Here is a 15,464-nt window from a genome sequence, read left to right as displayed (position 1 = left end):
GTTCCGGTTAGCTTACTATTCACTCTTGTTAGCCTTCTATTCACTCCGGTTAGCCTACTATCCACTCCGGTTAGCCTAAATAGCACTTCGGTGAGCCTGTTTACGATTAGCTTTCAATAATGGTAAAGGTAGCACAATATATTCTCTTAGTCTGCATTTCGCATTCTGCATTCTGCAAATGTCAGGCACCGTAAGATATATATTGAAGAAATAAAGTGGACTTTTTAAATGTTTAAGGGTTGTTTCATAACCCATTCTAACAAAATATAGCAACAATAATAAGTAACTCCGGTGCAGGGATGAATTCCCTTTAAAGCGTAAAGTTGCCTTGTTTCTCTGTATACAAATTGCCACGATTCACCGTCTAAGGAGTGGAGGTGGTCTTAAGAGAAAGGATGAGTGTGAGGGGGGGGGGGGGGGCTTATTGAAAAATTGAACTTTCAGATGGGGGTGGGTTATTATGGAGGGTGCCTTAAAAAGGAGGAGGCTGAGCTCGATATAGCTTTTACAGGAAGTTGTAATTGCATGATACCAAAAGATAGAGACAGCCGTGCACAGGCTACATGATAGCTGGACTTCAAATATGAGAACCAAGATAGCTGGCCATGCTAGTTACGTGAATTCTAGTATTTGATCTATCTGGAAAGCTTAGTCGCATAGCAAAGCTCTGCCTTTGCGCGCTAGTTACTCGAAGAAATTTGCGCAGAGCGGTATTTTGCTTCCAAAGTTTATCTGTATGCGAAGCCCCACCAGAATAGATGGCAAATTTCAATTCTTTTCCTCCTAAGTTCCAGTCCCACGCAATTAAAAAGATTAACAAAATATTGTTTTGCAACGAAAGGTGTGTTGCTTTGTTGTGGCAGAGGATTGGTTGACGTCCCGAAGCAAAAGCTTCAAATTTAAACTTAGTAATGACGTAGATTTCTCCACGAGGTGACTCTGGTTATTTAATGCCTAACGAAGTACATACTTTCAAATTCATGTTTCATATATTTTTGCTGAAAGGTGCAAGTATTACAATTTTAGTTCAGTGGCATAAACAAAATGATGACATTTTCAAAACAATGGCAGTGGGTGTTGTTAATTGAAAACAAACAATACTCGCCAGTGAATGGTGGGCTGAATTAGGCGCCGAGCGCCTACTGGTCACAGCTGACGTTAAAGAAATTACTCCTTTAATAATTAAATGAAAACAAATCCAATTTAGCTCACGGAGCAAATGTTTGACAGGGCTTTCTATTCAAATTTAACATTGTTATAAAACTCCTTGTTAAAGAAACTTATGTTGGCGAGCATGTATTCCATTTTGATTCGCTGTGTTCAGTTCTTCTTTTTATCTTTTCTGATACCAGAGGTTATTTGTTTTGAAGGTGAGTTTCTTTTCTTCGTTTCTTTCTCTCTGTCTGTGATTGTTTGTGACTTAATGACTTAGTTTTTAAGAACCAAATTTATTTTGCATTTTAATTAAGACCATCATTAGACCCTTGCTAGAGTTAATCATATTTGTGTTGTATTTTTTTTCCCTTTTTTTGCAAATCACAAACCAGAAGAATCATACTGAGTAAAACAAATTATTTTGTATGAAATTTAAACGGAATCAAGCGAGGAGGTCGAGGCATTTACAAACATCCCTATTCACCATATCTATGCATTTTTTGTTAACAAGAGAAAAAAAAATCTTAGCGCTCTATTTCTTACTAAAGTTCAAGTAACAACGTTATCTCGGCTATTCTTTCATAAATTGTATCGTTCCAGTTTCTGCCTCTACGATTATTATTCTTGAAACAGCCATTATTATTTTTCACTAGGAAGGCAATTTCGTCACATAAACAACGTAAATCAACAATTTCTTGAAGGAATGTGGGATAAGGCGTGAGGAAAGAGAATTAAATATTTAGTTGCATTTTATGTATTCGCTTTCCCTGTCAAAAATATGGAAAATCAAAGTGAACGTGAAAATTATTGTTCTATTCTGAATCATGGGTTAATATTGATCCAGTTTATTAACCATCACTAGTACCTGCTGTTTTGTTTACTAGCCGTGAGTTGTAAATATTAAAAACTGTAAATACCATTTGCACAAAGCTGTATAATACAACTGTGAGTTTTTGAAAGTAACTACTGTTTCAGAGCTCGCCTAGGGTTAACTTTACCCAGTCGAACTTATGAACGTTTGTTTTGTGTTTATAAAAAAAGTGTTTAACCTTATTATGTCATTAGCGTATTCTCTGTTGCCACGGAAGAATGTTTTGCTATAACAGATCCCGGCTCCCAGGAGTATGACAAACTCCGTCTCCACAAGCGTGCTTCCCCTTTTGGATTGCTGATAAGAAAGAGAAAAACACCAACAGCGAAAAACCAATTGGCATAAAGGGCCGTAACTGCAAACATTTAATTAAGTTGAACCTGGTAAAATTACTGTTTTCATTGGCAGTCGGTGATTTTGTTTTAATTACAAAAAATTCAATTTTATTAACCCCTGAAAATTTTTCGTTAACCTTCGGCAAAGCACGAAATTTAGCAACAAATTTAAGGCATAAAAGCAACATAGTGACAGATTAGTTGATTATTCAGCTGGCACAAACTCAATTATCTGATGTCTTGAACGAAGCCCAGCCAAGTTAAATTTACATGTAGTGGGAGGTTTAAAAGAAACCATTGTAGCTTTCAGCCATTTTATGCCCGGTTTAAATTAGCTTTCTCGAATCATTATAATTACACCGATTAAACGCCGGGTATCGAATAAACGCCGGGTCTCCAAGACGACGTTGAAAATAGGCCCCTCGGGTATTTATTAAAGGTATAATAAGCCGTAAGCATATTAGCCTGATACATTTTCTGTCAAAAATAACGAATAAAAGCCATTGCTTAATGATAATCGGGCTCGAATAAACTACACAAGTCAAATAAACGCCGGATCTACCAGGCCAAGTTTGAAATAAACGCCGGGGGCGTCTAGTCGAGAAAATACGGTACATTTTGTTTTTAACCTACTAGAACGCTCCTTTCTGGTCAGGTGGATGAGTTTAGAAACCCAATGAAAAAAAGTGTTGAAAACCAGACGTGTTGGAAACGATTTTAAACCAATGTTTAAAATGCTTTCTAATCTGCATATTCATGATTTTACAAAATGACTTTCAATGCAGACGGACAATAAATTTCGCCAACAAACATTTCATTTCATTACGAAACTTACGGTTATAATGTCGACATCATCCCGTGTTAATTTGGCGACCATGGAATTAATGGTTTTTAAGAGGGCGTCTTTCTTAGAAACACCCACACAATTTCGCGTAAAAATAATTTTGCCTGAATCTCTGTCAACTGAAAGACTTTACCGAGGTAAGAACTAAAACAGATTTGGTTTGATTTGAAATGATATTCTGGCCGCGTTAGAAGCCATAAAATATTTTCCCTTGTCAGCCCCCGTCACAGCGTCTCGAAAATCGAAAAATAGGCACTTTTCGTAACACTGTAAAATATTTCTTTCGCATCATCTAGCCGCAAATTTTATATCAACTTGCTCATAAACCTTTCTTGTTTTTCAAGAAAGTCACAATTTGCCTCTCAATTCTCCTGAAAAGACAAAATGGAGCGTAATATGACCACTACTACTCGCCTTCGAGCGAAGGCTGTAAATTGGCTTCGATTTAGAGGCTATTTTTTAAATTTTGGGACCAACCTAATACTTCTAGCCTATACAGCCGACTAGAGTAGTCGTTAATCTGCAAATAGGTGCAAAATCCCATGTACGTTTTCAATATTTCAAAAGTTGTGACCGTTTTTATCAGCACATGTACCAGCATTTTGGACTTTTTCGCCTGTATTGAAATCGAACTCTCTCGTGCAGATTTTGACAGACATGCAGCCTACCTGCTTCTTTTCTCGGTTTATGTCCAACGTTAGACGGTTAACAATCCCCAGATTGCTTAATCCCATAATAACTCCAGCAAATTGGTAGGTATTGCCTTCAAAACTTGAGCACCACGGCATCTATCGAGTCCCTTGTTGGCGAGCGAAAGCCTGAATCCAAAGCTACATTTCGCACTAAATAGCCCATTGAACACCGTTTCAGAGCCGTTTTTCTTCAAGAATTAGTCAAAAGACACTCCGAGACTGGTATTCAGAGAACATAGCCGCGATTTGAGGTCTGAATTCCGAAGAAACATCACCATTTACAGCGTACATCTCGACAATATCGATACTGTGTGATACTGCTTCCGCAGAGGTCCGCATAAATGGGGAGACCGCTGATCGCTTGTGCCAACAAGGCAATGTCACTATAATATTTTTAAATCAAAATTTGGAAAGCATGTGCAATTTCGAGTTTTAAAGAAATCAATCCTATACAAACAGGATGGGCCTTAAGCAAACCGAGGAGCAACTTTAGAATTTCGCAGAAGGTTAAAGAATACCTTACGGCACGGTTTACACTAGGAGAAAGAACTTGGCGAAAGGCTGACCCTTCCTCATAGGTGTACAGGCCGGGGGGGGGGGGGGGCAGGGGGGCTGCAACCCCCTCAAATTTTGGGAAACTCAGATTTTTTGGGGCAGCAAGAGAAATTTGGGCAAAGCCAGTTTTTAAAGAAGTTTTTTTTTTTGAAGAGATAGATATTTTCTATTTAAAGGGGATCATTTGTTGATGTACATATTTGTAATTTTTTTACTGTTGGGCACTGTACTGCAAATATATCTGTCACAGTTAAACACCTGATATAGAAAGCTTCTCTGGATTACTAAATTTTATAAAATCGACGGAGACATTCTGGAAGCCGAGCAGAAAATGTGCGCGAGTTTTCGTCGTGTGCGCGGATTAGGCTACATGTCTGTTTCAGAAATGCAAGAGAATGATCTATTTGATAAGTTTTCAGAGTTTCCTTACGTTCTTCATATCCGTGAGTGATACCTGCTACATCGTGTTCTGCAGAACGATCATTCAGTGCGTTGCGCAGATTGAAAACTTACCTCCGCAGCATGTGATGGGGCGACAACGTGTCAGTATGGCCAATTAAAAAACAAAAACAAAACAAGTGTTTCTCGTCCTCGCCCGCTTCATTTTTTGGGGCCGCCTCTCTTTTTTATTTTTGGAAAAGTTAGAACAAACAAAAACCAACAATGTTTACTTTCACTTTGTACGGAGTAAGACATGGCTTTTGTCTGCGTTTAATACAAACTAAGGCCCAAAACTTTAAATCCTTGTTACACTAGGTCCGTACTGGATAGGTCAATTACCTTGCAGGATTTATTTTGGAAGTTCGCTTCTGGTCTGGAGAATTTGACGATGGAGGAAAAACATTAGTGTCACCAATAGGTGTTTAAAGCGTTAGAGCGATTGACACTTAAATCAAGTTTACTACTTTTACATCAATATTCACATATTCGAACAACACGGGTATGGAATGCAACAAAATAATAAATAATTAAAAAATAAAAAAAATGCGCCCGGCCGCTCTCTCTCTTTTTTATAGAAATCGGGACGAAAAACATTTTTTTTTTCTTGGCCTAAATTATTACTTGCCATCGCACTTATTAGCATTTAATGGGCATGCTCCAACTCTGTAGTCAACAATGACATGGATTGTATGGTTGATATATTCGGCCGTCGAAATGGTAGAGACAGCTATTTCTTTTAACGTGCTGTATGAGCTCATATGATAGATTCTTATATAAGAATTTTTCACTTCATTTGAAAGCCTATGTTAGTGCTTCGTATGAATCTCGTTTCTTCTCGACTGTTTCGTAAAAATTTGGGCATGCAACTTGCGAGAATTTTTTTGGGCAAATGTCTCACCGCCCGCCCCCCCCCCCCCCCCCCTCCCCCCGGCAATAATTGCCCGTACGCCTATGCCAAGTTGCAGTAGACATGCGAAATGCAAAAAATGAAGACAATGAACGTATGTTTACAAGAACAGAGTGGCTGACGAAGAGCCAAATCCAGTGCTTTTTCTCCCGACTAGCAGCAAAACGTCGCAAGGATCAGGGTGTGGTCGAAATGTCACCTGATGACGAGGAAGATGTCCAATGCCTCCAGGAAAATTCCGACAGACAAGTTCTGGTAGACGAGGTTAATAGAGAAATCAACGTCTCGCATCCCATCTGCTACGACACGTATGACCTCTGTGAACGTTACCACAGCAACCACAGGCGGCCCAAGCTCACTATCAGATTACCTTTGGACGTGACTCTTGCTTACGAGCGGTGTTGTGTTACAAAGATTCGATTTAGAAGGGTTTGTATGGGAAACAACGGTTTAGCTTAAAAAGTAAAAAAAATGTATATTTTGTGAATAAAGTTGACTTAACCTGATTCGTTGTTTCATTCTTTGTTGTATTCCAGCTTCTCAGGTCGATACAACGCGTTTTCGGCGAGTTATCGTTATTTAGGTGTTCCACTGAATAACTCGCCAACAACGCGTTGTATCGACCTGAGACGCTGGAATACAGCGAAGAATGAAACAACGAATCAGGGTAAGGGCCCGTTTACATGATTCCGGAATGACTTTCATTCCGGAACGAGTTCATTCCATCCCCATACATTTATCTGTATCTGTTTACATGATACCGAGACGAAAGTCAAGTCATTCCGGAATGAGTTCATTCCGGTTTTCATTCCGGAATGAAAGTTTCGTTCTGGAATGACGTTTCATTCTGGTATCATGTAAACCCAGAACGAATTTCGTTCCGAGATGAAATCGCAACTCATGAAACCGTATACGGACTCCACAGTTTGAATTCAGAGCGAAAAAACGTAATAGCATTTACTGTTTAGCCCAAAGAAGCAGCTCTATGGTCAAATTACTCGTTAAAATTGCAGATACGGCCATTAATGGGCACAAAAACATGTTTGTGCGAAACATGCGCCATCTTGTTTTTATCCCGCGCGAAAACCACGCACGTGAAAATGCCTTTGGTTGAACCGAACGACTCTGTCATGTGAATGCAGAACGAACTTCATTCCGGAACGAGTTTCGTTCCGGAATGAAAGTCATTCCGGAATCATGTAAACAGGCCCTAAGTCAACTTTATTCACAAAATATACATTTTTTTTTTTACTTTTAAAGCAAAACCGTTGATTCCCATACAAACCCTTCTAAATCGAATATTTGTAACACAGCACCGCTCGTAAGCAAGAGTCACGTCCAAAGGTAATCTGATAGAGAGCTTGGGCCGCCTGTGCAGCAACACGCTTCAAAAATTCAATATGGTCATGCTGAAAGCCATCTGTAGCCACTTTGAGATTCATGTAAAATCAAAAGAAAAAAGCAACTTCTGATAGACAAGGGGACGGATATGATTCGTGAATGTAAATGTGTTTCTGACTAAACCATGTTAAACATCCCGTAAGAGTAACAGACAGTCGTTGAGTTGTCTTGGCTTCATGCCTTGACATAGCTGTGCTTTTATAACGTTAAGTCCTCTCATCTTTCTCATCAAAAGGCAGGCAGGCTAAGAATACTACATCCTATAAGTGGTTTTCACTGTCACGCCGCCAAAAATAAAACCAAAACTATTGAGTAAAAAAAAAAATATTACAGGTTGTAGAAAACTGCTATATAAACTACCGTTACTTGTCCAAGTCTCAGATCTGTACATTATTCTGTACTCTAGTTATCCACCAAATTGTTTCACGCAAATTTGAAGAGCACATACATGTGATCTGGCATTAAATTCTGCTACAAATCCGATCAACCTCACGAAAAAGTAAACATTCAAATAAACTCTTCCCGCAAAACCTCAACGCTCAATTGTTCAGAGTATTAAAAATGGCAAGATGAGGATTGTTTTTAAGAAAACGTGACAGCCTTCTGGCGGCCATCTTAGGTCTTGTGTGGCGTGAACTCCGAAATTCAAGATGCTATATCTTACAGTCGGCCGGACTCCAGATCGAAATGTCTGCGGTTCGATCCCTGGCCAGGGTTGTTGTATTGTGTTCTTTAGCAAGTCAATTTTCTAGCGCCTCTACCCAGCGCCTGGTTACCGGCGTTACCGGGAAGGGGGGGGGGGGGGGGGGGGACTGCAATAGACTAGCATTCCATCTAGGAGGGAGTAGAAAAATTCTTAGCCGCTTAATACTATCGAAACCGGGATAAGCTGTGACAGTATGGGCCCGTTTGGCTCGAGGCTTCGCTTTTAAAATATATTTATTTATAGGATTGATTTCTTTAAAACTCGAAATTGCGCATGCTTTCCAAATTTTGATTTAAAAATATTATAGTGACATTGCCTTGTTGGCACAAGCGATCAGCGGTCTCCCCATTTATGCGGACCTCTGCGGAAGCAGCATCACACAGTATCGATATTGTCGAGATGTACGCTGTAAATGGTGATGTTTCTTCGGAATTGAGACCTCAAATCGCGGCTATGTTCTCTGAATACCAGTCTCGGAGTGTCTTTTGACTAATTCTTGAAGAAAAACGGCTCTGAAACGGTGTTCAATGGGCTATTTAGTGCGAAATGTAGCCTTGGATTCAGGCTTTCGCTCGCCAACAAGGGACTCGATAGATGCCGTGGTGCTCAAGTTTTGTAGGCAATACCTACCAATTTGCTGAAGTTATTATGGGATTAAGCAATCTGGGGATTGTTAACCGTCTAACGTTGGACATAAACCGAGATGAGAAGCAGGTAGGCTGCATGTCTGTCAAAATCTGCTCGAGAGAGTTCGATTTCAATACAGGCGAAGAAGTCCAAAATGCTGGTACATGTGCTGATAAAAACGGTCACAACTTTTGAAATATTGAAAACGTACATGGGATTTTGCACATATTTGCAGATAAACGACTACTCTAGTCGGCTGTATAGGCTAGAAGTATTAGGTTGGTCCCAAAATTTAAAAAATAGCCTCTAAATCGAAGCCAATTTACAGCCTTCGCTCGAAGGCGAGTAGTAGTGGTCATATTACGCTCCATTTTGTCTTTTCAGGAGAATTGAGAGGCAAATTGTGACTTTCTTGAAAAACTAGAAAGGTTTATTAGCAAGTTGATATAAAATTTGCGGCTAGATGATGCGAAAGAAATATTTTACAGTGTTACGAAAAGTGCCTATTTTTCAATTTTCGAGACGTTGTGACGGGGGCTGACAAGGGAAAATATTTTATGGCTTCTAACGCGGCCAGAATATCATTTCAAATCAAACCAAATCTGTTTTAGTTCTTACCTCGGTAAAGTCTTTCAGTTGACAGAGTTTCAGGCAAAATTATTTTTTACGCGAAATTAAGTGGGTGTTTCTAAGAAAGACGCCCTCTTAAGTATGAGGGGGAGTGGTTTCAAAAGCAACTCGTTGACTATTCTCTCATATATTGCAATTGCAATATATTGCAATTTGCCATGGCTACGTAACCCAGTATGCAACTTACGCCAATACATACTCGTCCACAGAGCATTGTCGTCATTTGGAGTTTAGAGCCGCACAAGCTTTTCAGGGAAAACGTCTCATAAACCACGTGATACGGACTCACGACGTCACTAATGCGGAATTCTGTGATGCGCTGTGTTACATGGAACATAACTGCGCCAGTTATAATTTGATGAGGAGGAGTGAAGCTGAGGGACACATATGCGAATTAAATAACTCTACTCATGAAGGAAACGAAAACAACCTGGAGGAAAATCCAAATTATGTTTATCGTGGAACTAAGGTAAGAATTAAAAAGGCAAAACTCTTTTTCTTATTAAGAGTTGTTATCAGATCTGAACAGACTTCCAAATCCTTTACCCCTTTACACCGTTATGATTTTTTACACTATTATAAGTTTGTTTAGAAAATAAAGTGATTTCCTTAAGTATGTGCAATACAGTAGAACACTGTCGTTCCGACAAGCAACTGGCAACCAAAATGTGATGGTATGAACCTGTTGGCCTTATTAAAGAGGTTTAACTAAGAATATGATTGAGCACTTCTCATGCAGAACAAAAGAAACAGGCTGCGACCACAAACCGGTCGCATAGTATCGACAAATAAGGTGGTAGTACAAGCATCCTTACATTTGGGAGAGGCAGTGGCCCAATGATTAGCGCGTTGGTATCCGGATCGAGCGGACAGGGTTCGAGCCCTGGCCGGGGCACTGCGTTGTGTTGTTGGGCAAGACAGTTTACTCCCATAGTGCCTCCCTCCACCCAAGGGTGTAAATGGGTACCGGCGCATTAATGCTGTGGGGTAACCCAGCGATGGACCAGCATCATATCCAGGGAGGAGTAGAAATACTCCTATTCACTTACTACTACGTACAGAAACTGGAAAAAGCTACGGCCTAATGGACCACTTGGCTCAACGCAGACTTTAAGAGGAAATCCGCCAGGACTTCGAGTAGTTATTGGACAAAATTATGTACCAAAACTATTTACACCTGATTGCAAGCTTTTGTGTTACTGCTTCAAATATCTTATCGAAAGAAATCTTTTCTAACAACACCACACATCGAAAACACATTTTGAAGTTCCGCTGAATTCCACTGAATCGCTTAAAAGATGTAAGCTTTTGCCCATAGGTTGTGAACTTTAAATATCATTTTCTCAGACTCTGATAAGAAATTGTTGTACCAGAATTATTTCCACCTTATTGCAAACTTTTTTGTTACTGCTTCAAATATCTTATCAAAAGAAATCTTTTCTAACAACACCACACATCGAAAACACATTTTGAAGTTCCGCTGAATTCCACTGAATCGCTTAAGACGAATTTACAAAATGGCTACACGTGAGATTTTGCCCATACCTTGTAAACTTTGAAATTCATTTTCTCGGACTCTGATAAGAAATTGTTGTTGGTGTTATCACGGATAATTACTTACATCTTTACCTTTTATTAAGGGTAGGAAATAACGCAATAGGATTTAAATTATTCTGGAAATTGATTTTTGTCCAACTTTAATAAATATTACTCGACTTCCTAATGGATTTCGTCTTAACTTTCCTTTTTTTACTTACACAAATTCAAACAGGGTTATTTATTATTAACCCTATTCAGACCGGGGGGGGGGGGGGGGCTTTTGAGGCCCGCGCTGACTTTGAACTTTTATAACTTTTTTAAGATTTAACCAAACTTTGCCAAACTTTCTGAGGTTTCCTAAAATTTATCTGGCAACAATTTGGTAGGGTTGGATGATGTGTCATGAACTTGACATCACCATGCCAACGGCATTTTGACAGGCATGTTTTTCCAAATTTGTAATTTTGCATGTTTCTGTTAATAAAAATCAACTTAAATGGAACTATTTTTACATTTTTACGCGTTTAAAGCACATTTTTATTCATTTTGAGTACTTTGCAGTGATTTTGGGTGGTTTTCTGGCATTTTAGAAAAATTTTGAAATCCAAGATGGTGGATCCAAGATGGCGGCTGTTTTGACATCATGATGTAATTGTCACGATATGTGACGTCGCCATCCCACGTGACGTATACCAAAAGAAAGAGTTTCAGACATACAATACATCCTATAAGTTTCATGGTGATTGCTTAAATATTCTGGAAGTTACATAGGGGGGCTTCCCCCCCCCCGGTCTGAGAAGGTCCAAAAAAGCCCGGTCTGAATAGGGTTAAATGTTGCTTAGTTCAGGATGAAAACAACGAGTAACATCATGTATGCTCATGTCATGAAGTTTGTTTTAAATTACTGAACATTAACAACGTTCGCAATTTTCTCATTTTCTTTTTTTCCCAGAGCGCTTGTGTTAGTAACCCTTGCGCGAACAATTCAACCTGTCAAACTGGTTTTACAGACAAAGGATATCGCTGTTTGTGTACAGCTGGATTCGAGGGTCATGAATGTCAAAATGGTAAGAGCGAATGATTCAGCTTCGGTGGCGTGCATTCTTTCTTTACAACCCAAACCTTGACCCAAATTAACAATCACTTGTTATTTAAGTGAATTATAAGTAAATTATGAATATTAGTAATTCTTAATATATCATGAATTGATCTAAAATTATGCATTCATATACACGCGAGTATAATCACGTGGACTGAAATGGGGTAACAAACAGCCTAAGAAAATAAGATGTATTGTAGCCAAAGCAAACCAAAATACAATGATGGAATGTAAAAATCAGTACTTATTCTGTAGTTTTTCTAGAGAACACTGTAAAAATATTGATGTCAAAAAGTGTAAATGTGGTTAATTCCTAGGGTTAATATTATCATTCGACTATTTTTTCCTTCCTTTTCACTGGCCAAGAAACTATCACTTGATCTGCAAATAGCTGCCTACAAAACATGGTCTGCTTTTGCGCTTTAGCATTTGACAGTAATTTTGCTGCAAGTAATATTCTGCTCATGTGAAGTTGACACTTATATAAAGTAATCGTTTTTGTTAAATTTTTCGTTGTTTAGTTTTCATGCGTATTCAACTTTCTCCTTTTTTTAGATATTAACGAGTGCAATACCTTAACCCACGACTGTAGTGCCGATGCTTTGTGCGATAATACCAAGGGATCATATAACTGCTATTGCAAATCTGGCTATTCTGGAGATGGACGGACGTGCGACGGTGAATCTACTTATAGTTACATCTGTGAGAGTATTGTATTGTTTTCGGTTTGTTGAGGAGTTCTTTTTTTTTTTAGGGTGGGGGATGTGAGGAGACATGCAGTAAACTACAGTGTATAGCAACCAAAAAGGAAACGTCCTTAGTCTGTGTGCTTATAGATGATAGCGCGGACAATAATTATAACTGCAAAAAATGATATGCGTGGATGTTTGTGCTCTTGTTTAAGCTTAAAGTACACCTAACCCCCGAAACAATACTTTCAAAATTGATTGTACATGAGCTAGAGAGTTAAATGGTTAAAATTTTTTTCGTCTCAATGTTGCGTTTTTAAGTTATGAAGGATTATTTTTCCAATATGTTAATGAGTATGACGTCTACCCAGGCTTTTAAGCATACTTGTTTTGCTTATATCATTATTTACTCGCCATTACTAGACACCAAATTTACAATAAAAAATGTGGAAATTGCGAGTATTATGATAATGCTTTTTTAAATACTGCTTGTGTGAACCAGTCAAAATCTGTATATTGAATTAAGACTGGGTAGACGTTTTACTGACAAACAAAATTGCTTTCAAATTAAAGAAGTGCTCGCAATCGAAATAAAATAGTTATGAATAGGAAGCTACAAAGAAACAAAAACAAAGAGAAAATGAACGGGGGGTCACGTGATGCCGCGGTTCTGAACACACGCTTTATCAAGTGCTCCGCAAAATCAGCACTTTATTTCAAAATTAACTAAGGAACAACCAACTTTTTCGACCATTTTATTTGCTGGCTTGTTGCGTTAAAGCATGCCCGACCCAGTGGACCCAAAAACTGAGAAAAACAAGAGCGAGAAGAAAAGGCTCAGAGTGAGCTCAACTGAAGACAACGAAGACAGCGACGCCATTGTTGAACTGACGGTGTCGGAATTTCAACGCATCATCACCAGAGTTACTAAAATTGAGGAGGAGGCGAAACACCGCGAGGCACGTATCGCTCAACTGGAGAAAGAATTAATACTGGCCAAAGAAGAAATTAAGAATATTAAAACCACATCAACAGAGCTTGAAGAATCTCTCCAATTCACACAGAAGGAACACGAAGAGGCTTTCGAACGCATTAACGAGTGCGAACGCGAACAAGCTGCACACGACAACGACATAATTAAGCAAGAAATCTACAGTCGCAGATGGAATTTGATATTCTACAAAATACCCGAGCGACAAGAAGAAAACTGCAAAGCGTTGGTTAAACAAGTTCTCATTAAAGATCTCAAAATGGATCCGTCAGAAGTACAGTCATTTATGTTCTGCGGTGTTCACCGTTTAGGAAAACGCAGCAGAGGTCGAACAAGGCCCATAATTGCCCGTTTCACATGCCGTGCCGACAGAGACAAAGTCTGGAAGCTACGACGAAACCTCAAGAACTCTCATGTCAATCTCGGAGAAGATCTTCCGAAGCGCGTCCAAGATTTGAGAAAAGATGTCCTAGTCCCGGCTATGAAGAGAGCAAGAAGAGATCCAAGAAACAAAGCGCATGTAAACGGGGACAAACTTATTGTCAACGGAAAAGCCTACTTTCATTTCAATATCCCTGCCCGCTGGCTAAACGCCGAACAAGAAGATCAAGAAGCAGAACATGACGAAGAATCACCGGATATCAACGCTTCGGCGACAGACTTTACATACGAAACAACGGTCGAGTAAGTACTAACTTTCACGAAGCGAACCTTCGTAACACTTATCTACTTATTTATTTGTTTGGTTCCTATTTAAAAAGTAGACCTTTTTTCCTGTGCGGAGCACCGCTAGATTTTGTCTATAAAAAATTATTCCTTGATGACCAACACGCACACCGATTACCGAATTTGCGTTCAGGCCTTTAGAGCCTATTTTATTTTACTTAAAATTATTTCTCGTGGTAATAGTTGTTTCAATGTTTTTGTTCTTTGGCTTTTTAGTTTTGTTTGTATATCATATACTGCTTCCACCTTATGCAAATTCTACCAGATTCATCAAATACCATCTGAAAATGCTAATTTCTTTCTTACACCTTTGCAAATTTATAACCATTCAACAACTATGACGAATCAACCTACTTTTCCTATCTACAAATCCCCAAGAGGAATGTTGTCAAAGGTACATCATGTTTTCTGGTCTTCAAAAGATGCTATTGTTACTTTTTCTTTGGAATATTCACACTAAACCTGAAATGTCTCTCTCTTAATGTAAGAGGGCTAAATAAATCGATAAAAAGACGCTCCATCTTTAGGTGGCTTCACAAACAAAATAAAGATGTTATCTTTCTTCAGGAAACGTACAGCTCCAACGAAACCGCTAAAATCTGGGAAACAGAATGGGGCGGAAAAGTTCTTTTTAATCACGGAACATATCACAGCAGAGGAGTAATGATCCTATTTAACCCCAAATTAGATCGCCAAATTGACGAGGTAGTCCGAGATAAAAACGGAAGGTTTCTTAGCACAAAGATCACTCTTGATGATTGTCAAATCGTTTTAACCAATGTTTACGCTCCAAACGACACTAACCAACAAGTACTCTTTTTTAAGGAGATTCAAAAATCTCTCAGCAAGTTCGCGCAAGAGAAATTTATTATTGGTGGTGATTTTAACTGCGCTCTTTCACCAAGTGACAAAGAAGGAGGGAATCCTACTTCAAAAAAGCAATCCGTCATTAAAGAAATCGATAATTTATGTCACCTTTACAGTTTGTGTGACATTTGGCGCTCCTTAAATCCGACTGCAAAACAATTTACATGGAGAAACAAGTCTTTTAAGGTCCAGTGTCGCCTAGATTACTTTCTAATATCGAAAGAGCTTAGTAGCACTACAATCAAATGTGATATTTTGTACGCACCAAATACAGACCATTCTGCGATACAATTACATCTATTAAGCGAAGAGTTGAAACAACAAAGGGACCTGGCTTTTGGAAATTTAACTCTTCCCTTCTTGAAGATAAGCAATACGTTTCTGACTTG

At 38.9% G+C, this 15,464-nt stretch overlaps 1 protein-coding gene across 1 annotated transcript in view; it reads left to right on the top strand.

The window, feature by feature from the left end:
* Positions 1 to 15,464, top strand: part of LOC144636267 (uncharacterized) — a 133,085-nt gene that overhangs the window by 24,458 nt on the left and 93,163 nt on the right. The window contains exons 9-10 of the mRNA XM_078495431.1: positions 11,656 to 11,770; positions 12,358 to 12,480. Coding sequence (XP_078351557.1) covers positions 11,656 to 11,770; positions 12,358 to 12,480 — 238 coding nt within the window. The remainder of the gene's footprint in view (positions 1 to 11,655; positions 11,771 to 12,357; positions 12,481 to 15,464) is intronic.

Source organism: Oculina patagonica, chromosome 13 (assembly GCF_052425735.1).
Source record: "Oculina patagonica isolate OP01 chromosome 13, crgOcupat, whole genome shotgun sequence".
NCBI lineage: Eukaryota > Metazoa > Cnidaria > Anthozoa > Scleractinia > Oculinidae > Oculina > Oculina patagonica.
This window is presented reverse-complemented; position numbering and strand designations above follow the sequence as displayed.